We start from the raw sequence: 14,110 nt of genomic DNA, 5'->3' as shown, positions 1-14,110 counted from the left end.
CTGGTAAAGTGAATTTTTGTATAATATTCTCCTAAAGTTCTTCATGCATATGTGCGCAATAGTGAATTAAACCAAACTCCGGGTAACTTCATTTATACTAAATCCTTTCAACTTGGAACACATTTGGTGACTGCAGACCAGAGTTAATTGAAAAGCGTGTCCAAGGATGAGTACCTGGCCATAACAGTACAGGAGGGCCACGTCAACACGGCCTCACACAGAAATGTCAGTCTTTATTTTTTCAAGGCCAAACCATTTCAGACATGCATTTTTCTTCTGCTCTGCGGTCAGATTCCAGCCTTTAATATATCAACTTCAAATCAAATCACCACTTTTCATACAGTAGAAGCAAGTCAAAGTGCTTCCCATCACGAATGCTTCAAGCATATCTAACCTATGTGTTTACACACACACACACACACACACACACACACACACACACACACACACACACACACACACACAAAGGTTTTTTTGTTTGTCTTTTAATTGTGCAAGCAACAAATTGAACACAGTATTGAAGTGGCCTATTGACCTTCAGATGGTCCGCTACACACTGTTGTAGCTTGTGAAAGACCCTGGCACAAGCAGACATGACTCACTAAACATGGCTTTTTACTGGTGCTGATGGAGACACAGATCTGCGCACGACAGAGGCTATCATAGGCATCGCTTCTGCTGGCAGAATCAGAGGGATTCTGCCAGCACGAAGATGTGTATTATCAACAACCATGCCCAGCATGATGCAGTCGTTCTAACAAAACGTGTTTCAGTTTTCTTTATTTAACTTAAATCTACACATTCTTTATGTTGATCATCAGAAACATCTGCAAATGATAAAATGGATAAACATGTTTTGCCTTTCAATGTTTTTGTACTAAACTGTCTTTTGTTAATATATTAGATAGATGATAATATATAGATATATAGATATATAGATGTTCTCTTTACCCCGTTTCCATCCTATCGTATTTTGTGTTGCATATATATTTATTTCCTGCATCTTTTTTTTCTACAAATGTTGCATGAAACCTGGTTTGTACGATAGAGACATTAAGTGAACGCCAGATGGTTCAGCACATTAACTCATTAGCAATTTGTCACTCTCTGCTGACAAATAGAATGTGTTGTGACTCAAAAAAGAAGAAAAGTGTTATGAAAATACCTCTGCAATTAAACTGCATTTTACTTTCCCCCAAACAACAGTGCCATGATTGATTGCCAGTGCGTGAATATCTGAAAATTTCCTTTTAATGTTCCCCGAGACTCTTTCCCTCCTGCATGTATTGATTCGATATTGTACGCCAGATGTGATGCGCTGCTCTGTTGCTTACCGTCCGACGATTAATTAGCGCGCCTCGCGCGGCTAATATGCTACCAAATGAGTGAGACGCGGGATCCGCCGCGTTGTGTTTCACCACTCTGTCTTATTTATCTCGGCATAATTAATCGTGTGCCACCTGTCGACTGTTGTCTCTCTGCACAACTTGGTGATGACTCTTTCAAACTTTCTGTCTCTGTCTTCTTTGCAGACGGACAATTTCCCCACTGAGCCTAATTATATGGTGAGCAGACAGCAGTTTGTTCAGAGGTAAGTTCTCCGAGTCGTAGCCATCGCGGCATCTCAGGCTTTGGGTTTCTGTCTCTAATGGTCCCAGCACAGTGCCCCGCCACCAGTGACTAAGCCCATGCTAAATTGCAGCGTAGTGCTGAATGGGAGTACATTTTCATTTAATTAGGTTTAAAAGTGTCACATAAAATATGACTACGCACTCAATTTTCTATTTATGCTTCATCTGTGTGTGTATTTTAATTCTTTTTAACAGATGGCACTGGCGGTGCCTTTTGTCAAGTATTTATTTTTTATTTTCATTGCAACCTCAGCTTTATTACTAGCGTTTCTCCTGTTTTGTTTCATCATTTTGTGATGTTCATCGGTGTTTTATTGTTTCAGTAAGCTTCCCTTGAGGCATGAGGGTGGAGGGGGTGGGGGTGCAGTGGGGTGGGGTGGGGTGGGGGGGGGGGTAAAAAGTGCAGTACGCTTTCAGGCGTTCAGTTACCAATCCGCCCTCTGTTGTTTATTCGTTCAGTAGTTCGACGTTTAAGGACCCTGAGCGAGCGAGCCTCAGAGACAGTGGTCACGGTGACAGTGACCAAGCTGACAGCGACCAGGACACCAACAAAGGCTCCTGCTGCGACATGTCTGCAAAAGAGGCGCTGAAAATGAAGGCTACCGGCATAAAACCACCGCCGCTGGAGCAAGGTACGTCCTCGCTGCCGGATGTGATGATGAGGGTTGAGATGTGGGGAGTGAGCAAAGCGCGCTTTGCCTTTTTTTTTTTTTTTTTTTTTTTTGCATTGACGTTGGCGGCTGCGCTCTCTTACGCAGGCTTAGCTGCTTCAAACCCCTCCGACAGCGGTGCTTTGTTTTCCGACCCCCTTTTTCTCATTTCAAAATGTGAAAATTGAACACGGGTGCATTTGAGACACGTCTTCAGTTTATCAAAGCAGACAAGCCCATTATGTTTTTATAAGCCCAGCTACTCCAGACCCTCCATTTAGTCCCTCTTCCCTGAGCAGCCATCTCTGAAACTTTGATAGTGGAACATGGAAAATGACTTAGCGAGCGGCAAGCGATGTAACTTTGTCGCGTGGTGATTAAAAATGAATAATTATTCTAAGCGCTCTGGGTCGGGCAGATTACACATGACATGTGTTGAACAATAACTCCCAGGATGTGACTTGTTCCAGTCCTCCACAGCCCAGCCATCTCGCATGATTAGCACGGAGCCAGGGGAGGGAAGGTAGACATTCAGGATATGCATGTAACGTGAGACGAGTAGGTGCGCTTCATTCAGCGCTGCAGCTCCAACCACTCTGGTGTCTTGTGAGCTATTACCTGCTGGGGGTGGGGAGTATTTATATAGGGTAGAAACATAAACTCAGTGGGGTATTTTCTCCACCCAGTATGCTTCCCCTGGATTGAGATGTGTAGTGCAGAGCATTGATATTCCGAGATGGTGCCATTATTCCAGGGAACAGACGGTCTTTTCTTTTTCTTTTTTTTTTTTAAATCCTGACTGAAAGGACAGCGACAATTTGTGCAACAACACTGCGCTGCAATATGTGCGACGGTTCGGATACATTTGTTTTCTTCTATTGTTGGTTTTTTTTTTCCAAACAAAAAAAAAAAAGGCACACACGCTGACAAGAAAAATTGGCCAATTAAAATTCCACATATGTTTCTCATTTTGGAAATATTCTTATTTAATTGTCCATGGGGGACTGAGAGTGAGATCATGTGACGAAGAGAGCAGTGTGGTGCAGTGTGAGAGTTGAGAGTAGTCTGTTGTGGAAAAAAAACTGCCATACATGGATATAAAAAAAAAAAAAAGAAAAGAAAATTCCTTCCATTCTAAAAACAAGCACAAAACAAAAACCTATAACCTGCCCTCACCTGTGTGTCACTTGTTGCTGCTCGTCCTGTCTGGGCCTCAGAGTTCTGCACCTCCTTTGTTGGAGGGGAATCGATTGATGTGAGATTAGACAGTTAACTGGCTGCAGCTGGCCGTGTTTAGCCAATAACACGAGGGCCCTGCTAAGCTACGGGTGACGGCGAGGGCAGGGGGCCAAGGCGTTGTGCTCAAACAGTGTTTATGAGCGGGAGATGGTGGACGATCAGACTGGCAGCGCTCCAGCTCATCTCTATTATAGCCACTGACAATTCAAATCCATAGAAACTCATTTAGCGATGCAATTGAATTCCTTGTGTGTTGCGCCGTATTGAGCGTCAAAGGTGTTCGAATAAGAAGGGGTTTTCACATATGATCCTCTTTAAGAGAACTCAGTCATCTTAAAGTGGACCAACAGATAAAAGACTCATTTCTCATCTCGTTTCTTGTTCACTTTTTTCAAAGTGTGTGTGTATGTATATATATATATATATATATATATATATATACAAATATATATATATTTTACGCCATATAGAGAGTAAAAACCTTTTAGCGATATTTGAGAGTTTTTTTTCAAAGTTTAGATGTTTCCATTACCAATTTTTATTGCGATATTTAGCTTTTGCGCAATTCAAGGGGTAATGGAAACACAGCTTATGTCTGCCACCAGGAGACAGACACCCTCTCCTTCTGCGTCAGCCTTCTCTGTCACAGGGTATATTGCATGGCCGTGACCTCCATCACATGGAGACTGACTGACTGATGAAAGGCACGCTTAACATACAGCAATGCTGAGGTGACTGAGTTGGTCAACATTGGCAAAGTTGTTCACATTCAGCAGCTTTCCGTTAGCTTTCGCTAACTCTTAGCTTCAGTGATTTGTCATGGATTAGCTTGTTTGACTAGCTTGTTGCTAGCAAGGTTGGTGTGAAGTAAAGCGTCTTTGTCTTTACATTACATTAATTGAATTGATTGTGATATCTAAACTATGACAGCATGTCTGTGCTAACCTCGATAATGCTAGCATAGATTGCTAGGTAAGACGTAGGTATAACATTTTCTTCAATCTTCTTAAACCACAGTCTGTTCCCAGTCTGCTGGAGGACGGACCAAATCACTGCTAGTTTGCTTTGTATGCTGCTTGCAGTGTGTGTCTCCCATGCTGAGAGATTAGGTTTTATTAGACAATGAAACTGGCCTGCTCAATAATCCAATGGCGGCAGCCACAATCTTCTGATTAAAAACCTCACTAATTCGCTCCTTTAATTGAGTCCTGTGCTTATGCTTGTGAATGTCTGGTAAAAAGCAAAACTTGGTGGTGGTGAATTGCAAAATGTGCTGTTATCTTCAGCATAGCTGCTTTATTCATGCAGCCGATATATTGTATTCATCTCAAGGAAGATGAATAATGCGTTAGGAAAGGGCAGTGAAACTGGCACAACCAGAAGCGGGCGAGGGGGAGCGTTTATTGTGTCGTGCTGTGTTTAGTTGTCCAGGTGAGGCTTCTGGTGTGCACACACAAGCTGCACTATTGGTTTTGTCACTGGCCCCCGTGCATGTGGTCACCATGCGGCAGGCTTGCTTTCTTCCTTCACATCCCTGCGCTTGAAAGATACATCACGCTGACCCTCCTCTTCCTCAGTCCTACTATAGGTCACTGTTTACGCCTATCCTAGTGCTCTTTTTCTCAAGTCTTTTCTCGCCTGCCAGGACACCACCGCCTCATTAAGTGGCTCGGCAATAGAAACACATACAAATACAAAACATGTAATTCAAGTCCCATCAATTCCCAGCCCCTTTTCAGTGTTTTTGCCTTTGTGGTGTTGCCTACAGTGCCTGCATAAAATGCTTTTTACAAAAAACAAAACAAAAAACTGTCCTTCCTGTTCTTTTGATACTTGTGTTTCCCTGAAATATCACTATTCGTATCCCGACCCCCCTGCTGCACTGCTAGAACAAACAGAACTTTCTTTTTGCCGGGCGCAGAATTCATCCTTTTTGTCCACACAGCTTCCATCCAGACAACATAATCTGGACATCCCCGCATCAGGGGACTGGTCCCTAATTGATTAATTAGCCGTGCATAATTGGTCGCAATGTATTAATTAAGCTTAAGTGTATCGAATGCATTATTTTTGCCAGTTTTAAACGGTAATTAATTTCTGCTCCGACGCATCTGCAGCAGACGCTGATAGGGGCTCGTCTGGCTCCGGCGGCGCTGTTGGCAGCGATGCCGCTCGCGCCTGTGAAGATGCCACAGTCGCTATCAGGAAGTGACAAGCAGCAGTTGTGTGGGGAGATGATACCCCCTGATAATAAATCTGGGGGGAAATGGATAACGGGGCAGGATTGTGATGCACAAGGCAGGCAGAGGTGGGGACAAGGGCGAGGGACTGTGTTTAACAGGGATGCCGTTTGACCGCACCCGCTGGCCTAAGCCAATCAGTTGTGAGTGTAACGCAGCGACGAAGACACCTCCTGGCTTGGTTCGAGAAGGAAGGCATCGGTGGGACGCAAGAGCAGGGAGGTGGGTGTGATGTTAACAAGGACGGCGTGGGCACAACGCAAATAGATGGCAAAAGATCTGTTCCCATGACAGCTCGATTCAGAGTAATTACACATATTCATCCCTGTTATTTATGGTGGCGTGACTGTTTCAGCCCCCACATCCCCCCCCCCCCCACACACACACACACACACACACATTTTTTTTTCTTGCATTGCTCGTAAAAATAATAGTAGTAACATACATGAACCTACTCCTTACACCCAGACAATGGTCCAAGCTTTTTTTTCCCACTCTTTTTTTTAAGGTTGGACAGTTTATTCTGCTGATTTCCCCCAGCACATATTCAAGCACATCAGCAGGGACGTCTTCATTAAAAAAAACACTATGGCCAACATATGGTCAAAGAAATTATTTTTGAAATATTCCCACTGTTTGTTCATGCTAGAGCCAGAAATGTACTGAAGTCCATTCATTTCATTTGATATGGCGCAGATACATTTCTCTGCGCCATATCAGCATTTTCAATTAAATAAGAGAGCCCAAACATTTTCCCCAATATTTTAAAAAGCAGTTTAATGTGATGGACTTTTGGATTCCTCGCAGTCGCATTGTTGTCACTCTGTTAGACATGAATGGGATTTGACTTGGCAATAAATCATCTGCGGATTCACAAGGGTTTTCAAGTCTCCCCCTCCCCCACCCCCTTTTTTTTCATTTCATAAAAGCTTTTCTCTATCACCTCACAAAGTTGAGTCAGTTCTTGTACCCGTGCCCTGTGTCAGGTTTTGGAGGTGGCAAACCTTTGTAGGAACCTTTCAGTCTTGAGGCGGCCAGTAAACCTGATGCGCTTCTATATTCCCAGAAATTAGCTATGAGTCACATGCACACTTTCTTGATTAAACATGATAGAAATCAGAGATTAATTGACTGGTTCCAAGTCAGATCAGATGCCCTTTTCACGTTTGTCGCCATGGCAACCTTCCCTTCTCACTTTGGCCTTCAATAAACCTTTATCTGACTGGTGGAAAAGGGCACTCTGTTCAATGTCATTCGTATTTCATGGACAGATGCGGGCTTTCATATACTGGGTGGAAACGCACACAAACTGCATCCGCTAATCAGGTGCTCTTCTGAAATGGTATTCGGAGAGATTCTTGATCAGCCTTGTTGATTTCTTTGAATATTGTTTTCACAATCTGTCATCTCAAGCCAGGACAACGGACAATAAGCCGCTTGGAATGAAAACTGAAATACATTTTTTTTTTATTAAAGTCCTCCTCATGCAAACTCCTCCCTCATGTCGGACAAATTGCACATTTTTCTTTTGACAAAAATTGTTTTGTTATAATATAACAGCAAGTTACAAATAGAACTGGCTGGTTGTTTATTAGTGCAGTCATTCGTGTTCCTCATTAGGACTTAATTAATGCTTTCATCAGCCAATAAAAGACAAAGATGGAAAAACAGTCCAGACACATACTGATCAAATCCCAAATCAACAAAACTACACAGAGTCTGGCTGCTGAAATGTTTTCTGTTGGCATCAAACACAAAGCGGAGACAGACGGTGGAGACACGGCCAGAACTGGACTGTTTTATCTTGTAAACAAGGAGGCCAACTCTAATACACTTATTAATCATCCACAAGACTTCTGGGGATTAAAAGGTCCATATTTCTTGCTAAGTCCTTTTATCCAACCACTGTTGTCAATGCTCACCAAGCAGGTGATGGGCTCATCGCAGACCTCGCCTTGTCCTGGAAACTCACAAACAGACAGCATCATGTTTTTGTTTTCAATCTTTGTGCATTGAAAAATGCAGGTCACTTTTTTTCCTCCCTTCTTATTTTTCAAACCAACCTAGAAGGGAGAATTGATCCTAATGTGGGTGAAGAAGTAGGTTAGAAAAGCAACCAACATTTCCAAACAGCAGCCAGATGCTCCTGTTTCTTGGTCGCGTTTATGCGAGGTGGTTGGGCAGAGAGGATTTGTCTCTGAGCCTTTCATCTTCTCCTGCTCCTCGCCTTCTCAGCTCTCCATGTCCTGTCCCTGGCTGGGCTGATAGCCTGATTCATGGCAACATCACCAGCTACTTTCCTGGTGTAGAAAATGAGACCATCAGCAATCTGGACATCACTCAAAGTCAAATAAGACCGTTTGTGTGCATGTGCGTGTGCGTGTGCGTGCGTGTGCGTGCGTGTGTGTGTGTGTGTGTGTGTGTGTGTGTGTGTGTGTGTGTGTGTGTGTGTGTGTGTGTGTGTGTGTGTGTGTGTGGCCACAGATCGTGTGTTCGCGGAGCAGTGAGGCGATTTGCGGCTAAGCTAGTGGAATCCTGCGGAAAGCCTAAAATCTTGTGGGGTGAGGGGAGGGAAAATATCGCAGTCTACGGATTTCTTCCCTCTCATTATGGAAGATTTAAGGGGATTGGACTATTTTCCTTAATGCATGAAGTTTTATTAAATTCCTTTTGTTATGATTGCCGTTCACAAAGGCCAATGTCTCTTGCTGCGCTCCGTCCCGCCTCCACTGGCCGCCATGGCCCTGTGATATTTGGCTGCGTTGGTGCGATTTCCAGCTCTAAACCTCTGGCCGCCCCCATGGCGGCTAAACTCTCCCACCCTTGATCCTTACTTAGTCGCCCAAGTCTGTCTCAAGCACTGTGGAACCACAGCACTGGAGAGGATTGATGAATATCTACTCCTCTCGCCACGTCTGCATCCGAGACGTCACCCTGTCAAGTGAGAAACCACAGTGAATAATTGGGGCATTTTTTTTTTTTTTTTTTTTATGGCTGTAGAGAGTAAAAATAGACCTGGTTTGACTGTTGAAACCGTTGCATGTCCTCTCACAAGAGAATGATTAGTCTTGTCTTGCAGTAGAAAAAAATAATCTACTCATCCCATTTTGGTTGCTACTCAGTCAGAGCTGCTGCAGCTTACCACTGTCCAGCCAACTCAGCAGGGAGAACATTACCGGGTATTAACACATGTGTACTTACTCTTTTGACACATTTTGATGAAATAAAAAATAAAGGCCATTAAACCATGTGGAATATTTTTCAAGGCCCATTAAAAATGTAGGCATACTCATTAAGGAGATTAGTTGGAAGTCACAAAGGTTTAAAGTTAATTACTCTCGACTTGTTTTGTTAAAGTTGCAACAGCTGAGCATAATCTGAGGTCTAGTAATATCAGTGTTCTTGTTACTGAAGCCAGTTGAGTAGTGGAAGCTGTAGTAGTGGCAAGTGAGTCTTCAGACACAGCGAATCAGGATTTTGCCGCTGTGTGCTTCCAGGAAGGTTTTTTTCTTTGGTCCACATGTTGAAGATTTACATACTAAGAAACATTTGTGGAAATGGCAGCAATTAAAATAAACTTTTATGTTTACTTCAATTGTTTTTTGCTGGATCCTGTAGCCACTGACGCTCATGTCAGCTGGCGGAAACGGCTTAGCCAAGGGAGTGCAGTGATTTCACTTGTTTAGGTAATTACATTGGCATCTCTGGATGACTTTAAATCACTTGATTCTGCTGTCTCCACTAAGCTGCTGTGTTCTGTCTTCATACGGTCTTGAGCTAGACCTGACATGTCATGATTAATGATTGATTGGCCAAAACGAATGTGTTTAATCTCACTCCCCATTTATTCTTTGCAAGCAGTGTGTATGACTGTCAAACAACAGTGGTGTATTGCAAACTGCTGGCTTGTAAACGTTGCCTTGTCACACCACGTAGCCCGAGTTTATTCACATCATCCAAATGAATGGAAACACTCCTGGTTTGTAGCCTCTTTCATTGGCTTTCCGAAAGTTGCCTTTAAATTGGCTTTTAAATTGAATGGAAACACACTAATTGTTGTGGGTAGAAGCCTCTTGCTAATGTATTTTCAATGAGTTTTTGTGTCATGATTCATTTGTGTGAAAACGACCTTGAAACGTGGGATCAAGGTTATTTTTTGCGTACAAAATCACCACTGTCACCTGACTATATTTTCAATTCAATTCAAGATCCTTCATTAAACCAGGCAAAAAAAAGACTCATTAAGATTAACAACTCTTTTTCAAGAGTGACCTATATACTTGCATGTAGCATGCACATTAGCATAAGCATGATAACTCCCCTGAAGTAGCAGTAGGAGGGACTAGCTATTACTTCATTGTGTATTCATTGTGTCCACCATTACACCATGACACCTCCTCTGGTTTAGTTAGTTGTCACTTCAGCAAACCTTGCATGTGTGGCAAATGTGCTATCAAGAGAATTAATTACCAGCAAGTGTCTTAGTCCCATGGCAGCACAAACCCTTGCTTTTTTTCAAGTCATTTATACTTTAGCCCTCATTGAAAAGCTCATACGTATCTGTGACGACAGCGCACGCTGTAAACATGTTATCCTAACCTCTGATGGAAATATATCTTTGGACGCTTTGGAATATGATTCCAGTTTTGAAAAATGTTGTGATTTCTTCAAGAAAAACAAGACAAAGCATCACATATGAAGGTGGTTTTGCAGTGACAGCACCTCTTGAGATGTGAGAGAACAGCTGAAGAACCCGTTTCAGTGTGTTCTCTCAGTGGGCGAAACATGTTGTCCTGCTCAGCAGTAGGGAGCATACTACGGAGCAGATTATAATCATACCCAACATCGTCACTTCCTGGACTAGAGCCACTTGTCTGCCATCTGTCCTCTGTCGTACATTGCGTTTTCTTCTTTTTCCGTGCGTCTGTATGTTATATAACCTTAAGACTTTTCATGTGTGATGATATCTAAATATTATGACAGATAAAATAACAAATCTATTTTTTTCTATTTTTTCTTTTACAGAATTTTTAAAGTTAGATAAGACTGCTGGAATTGCATTAGTTGCTTGTGTCAGCTTGCCATATTACGTAGGCTTGACCAAGATGTTCCAGTTCAAAAGCTATTAAAACAAACTTGATGCACAGCTAATATTAGAAATACAATTGAGACTTGGTTAAAAGACCTACATTACTGCTTCATATGCAACAAGAGCTAATGTCATGTGAGCTTGGGATAAAAAGGTAAAGTCCACTGATTGTCACATCCCAAATGATGCAGAATTTATCCTCTGTGTTTGACCAATCCCCCGAGGGAGAGGCGGTGCCATAGTCACAAATCATTGGGTGATCTAACCCCCCAATCCAGCCCTAAAGTGAGTACTGAGTGCCAAGCAAGGAGGCATTGGGCACCATTTTTACAGTCTTTGGATATGACCCAGCCGGGGATCGAAAGCAAGACCTCCCAGTCTCAGGGCGGACCACGAGGCCGCTGAGCTCATAATTACACAATGATAGTGAAATATGTAAAGACAAGTGCAAGCAACTGCTCAGGAAATAAAGTTTGGGGGAAAAGAATCAAAGCTAAACGTCAAAGAAAGTGGCTCAAGATGACCGGGGCAAAGAGAACATCATCTGCATGATGTTATTCTCTAGTCTGAGGCAACATCAGTGAACTCTAATATGTCAAAAACTGGAGCTGTTTGTTGGGCTGTTGCAACACACTTTGACTATGTAAAATACCCTATTTATCTTATTCATTATATATTTTTTCCAACGATACAAAATAGCTGCTATAAATTCGCACTCAAAAGTAAAATATGTCTGAGGTCCACACTCATGGCATTTGTAGGCACAAAGAAACTGCACAGTTTCTGGCAAAAACAAAAACACTCTTCTGAAGTTTAGTTTGAGCGATGCAATGATTTGAGTCATATTGTGCCAAGTAATTCCGTATTGGATACAAAAGTGCTGCGTTTTCAAAATGTGGAAATGAAAAACAAATAATAGCGATAAAAAAATATCCTCATGACATTGAATTCAACATAACTTTTAAGGGAAAAGATGTACCTAGTTTCCACGACGTTTGGGAATATATACATTTGTGTTACCATGAGGGGTTTTGCACCCCCTTACTCCCACACACACGCACACACACTCCCCTCCACCCCCTCACCCTCCCAGCCCTTCCCATCCAGAAGCAGAGGAAGACAAGCAGGCCCTAGTTTGTGCCGTGTCTTGCTGCTCTCTCATTGTGGGTGTAATGTTTGTCCTAATGAAGGAAGTCAGAAACAAGACAACCAGTTTGTTTGGAACCCTCCTGTTCTGTGGCATGGCAGAGGTCTGCTTTCACCTTCACTGTACTCCAGGCTTAGGTATGGGCTTAGTCTCCAGAGCGCTTCCCCTTAAATGCTCCCCCTGCTGAGCTGGTGGAAGAGGGATCCCCCACACACTGCATCAAAAAGATGCCTTCAGATAAACGCACTCTAAGACATGTCCCATGGATGTGCCACGTTGCTGTCCAGATACGCAGTCTAAAGCAGGCCTGGCTGTATGGCTTTCATCAAACATCTCTGTTGCTGCATTGTATAGCATCCAACAAATACCAGAGATGGAAGGAGACGTGCGTGCATGGCACAAGTGTGCCATGGTGGGTTATGCAAGGATTGCAAGGAGTCTGGGAGTGTTCTGTCCAGATAACCTCAGTTTGTTGCTTTTTGATCCTGCTAAATTAAGATAAGAGCCTTGGTTAATTAAACTGTCACATGGCAATACCTTGAGGAATTGCAAGTCCAGCGCAGTTTTAATGGGCTGACGGCAATTGTCCCCACGTTGCCTTTTCCTCCCCTGGGGGGGACGCAGCCCCACGTGCAGTGGAAGAAACAGCCGCTTCGCTGCAGGCAAATGATACAGGAACTGATGGAAATGACGAGTTTGCAGTGTAAATGAAGGGGTGTGAAGCCGGCAAAACTGTCTTCCTGAAATAAATCCAAAGTGTGTAACACTGATAATGCAAAGAGTGGCTTCAACAGAGTGCGAAAACCAGGTTAGCCTGGCTTCTGACTTTTAATTGTGGCTTGGATATGCATGAGCGAGTTGTGGCTGATGTTTCCGTACGTGGCAGTATTCTCTGCGGCCCATTAGTTGCACGTCTACAAAGCCCAGCGGACAGTGTCAGCAAGCTTAAGATGCATCTGTAATTACCAGCAGCCAATTAACAGCTGACCTCAACAGCCCACCTCAAACCACAACCAAGATCTATTATGGAGATTTAGCAAGGCTTTTTAGTGTAAACAACTGAGTGTGATGGATCGCCATGGATCTCGCGCTTGTGGATGTGTGCGCTCCCTCCCTTGGTTCCCCTTTATTAAAATTCAGGACACATGGATGTGGACAGTTGAATGCGTTCCAGCTGTGTAGGGTTTTATTGTTAAAATAGGTTCATGGAGTTGTGGAATTTATCATTGTATTGCTCAATATCCGGTTTGAAGAAAGCTCTACTTGTTCAGCATCTTTGCTCAGCATCAATCATCAATCCATTTTTTTTTTCCTCAGGAAAAGTTTCTGAAATTCTGAATTTTCCTTAGAAATCATGGTGAGATTGTTGCCATTAAGGGGTATTCTGGTGTGTGTGTGTGTGTGTGGGAGGGTGTAGGGGAACGAGGGGTGGGGGGGTAGGGGGGAAGGTGGTGTTTTGAAAACAGTTGTCCATCTGTCCCAGGAAGTGACTGAAATCTGCCTTGATTAACAAGTGGGATATCTGGGTGTTGGTCAAGTGGGAATGAAAGAGGATGAAGTTTTGAGCCGAGGGATAATCTGGCTCCCCAGATTGTGATAATGCTGCTCAGGATGTTCGGGGTAGGGGATAGGGGTGTGTGAGCGGTGGGGGATAGAGGGGGTTGGGGGGTGTGATGCTGGTTGGCGCATGAACGTGCTTCTCGGCTGCTGTCAGCAGAGCCACCAAGTGATTTAGCAAGCGATGGAAAACTCAAGTCTTTTTGCTCGCAGTGTATCCAAGCAACGACATTGGACTGTCAAAGAACAGTTGATTGCCATATTTTTCTTTGTGCGCTCAGAGCTGCTAAATTAAGGCGGTGAATATAAATTAATGTATAAAGACTCTAAACGTATTATTAAGAGGCAGTTAAAGTCCCAGCGTGCATTATTTCACACTCAATTACAGTGTGAATCGTCATGAAAAAGGAAAAAATAAAATCATTGGAGGAAAATAGCGCCGCCAGAGCTTTTGTTTCCCGTCATGACTTCTTTCTTTCTTCTTCTGACTGACTTAACAGGTTGTGAAGTGACAGTGAGCTTAAGCTCCAGCTGAAATCCCATTTTAGTTTAAAGTT

The 14,110-nt window shown here is 43.1% G+C and overlaps 1 protein-coding gene across 4 annotated transcripts in view; it reads left to right on the top strand.

Moving 5' to 3' along the window:
• Nucleotides 1-14,110, top strand: part of pcdh17 (protocadherin 17) — a 52,947-nt gene that overhangs the window by 17,526 nt on the left and 21,311 nt on the right. For 2 of the 4 annotated variants that reach the window (XM_076049263.1, XM_076049244.1), the window contains exons 3-4: nt 1,533-1,591; nt 2,094-2,263. In XM_076049263.1, coding sequence (XP_075905378.1) covers nt 1,533-1,591; nt 2,094-2,263 — 229 coding nt within the window. Of the gene's footprint in view, nt 1-1,532; nt 1,592-2,090; nt 2,264-14,110 lie in introns of all 4 variants that reach the window. The other 2 variants (XM_076049255.1, XM_076049237.1) reach the window with 1 other exon arrangement.

The sequence above is a fragment of the Nelusetta ayraudi genome, unplaced genomic scaffold (assembly GCF_046127955.1).
Source record: "Nelusetta ayraudi isolate G7.1 ecotype Tasmania unplaced genomic scaffold, CSIRO-AGI_Nayr_v1 ptg000005l, whole genome shotgun sequence".
Lineage (NCBI taxonomy): Eukaryota > Metazoa > Chordata > Actinopteri > Tetraodontiformes > Monacanthidae > Nelusetta > Nelusetta ayraudi.
The sequence above is the reverse complement of the archived record's forward strand: the minus strand, read 5'-3'. Positions and strand labels throughout refer to the sequence as shown.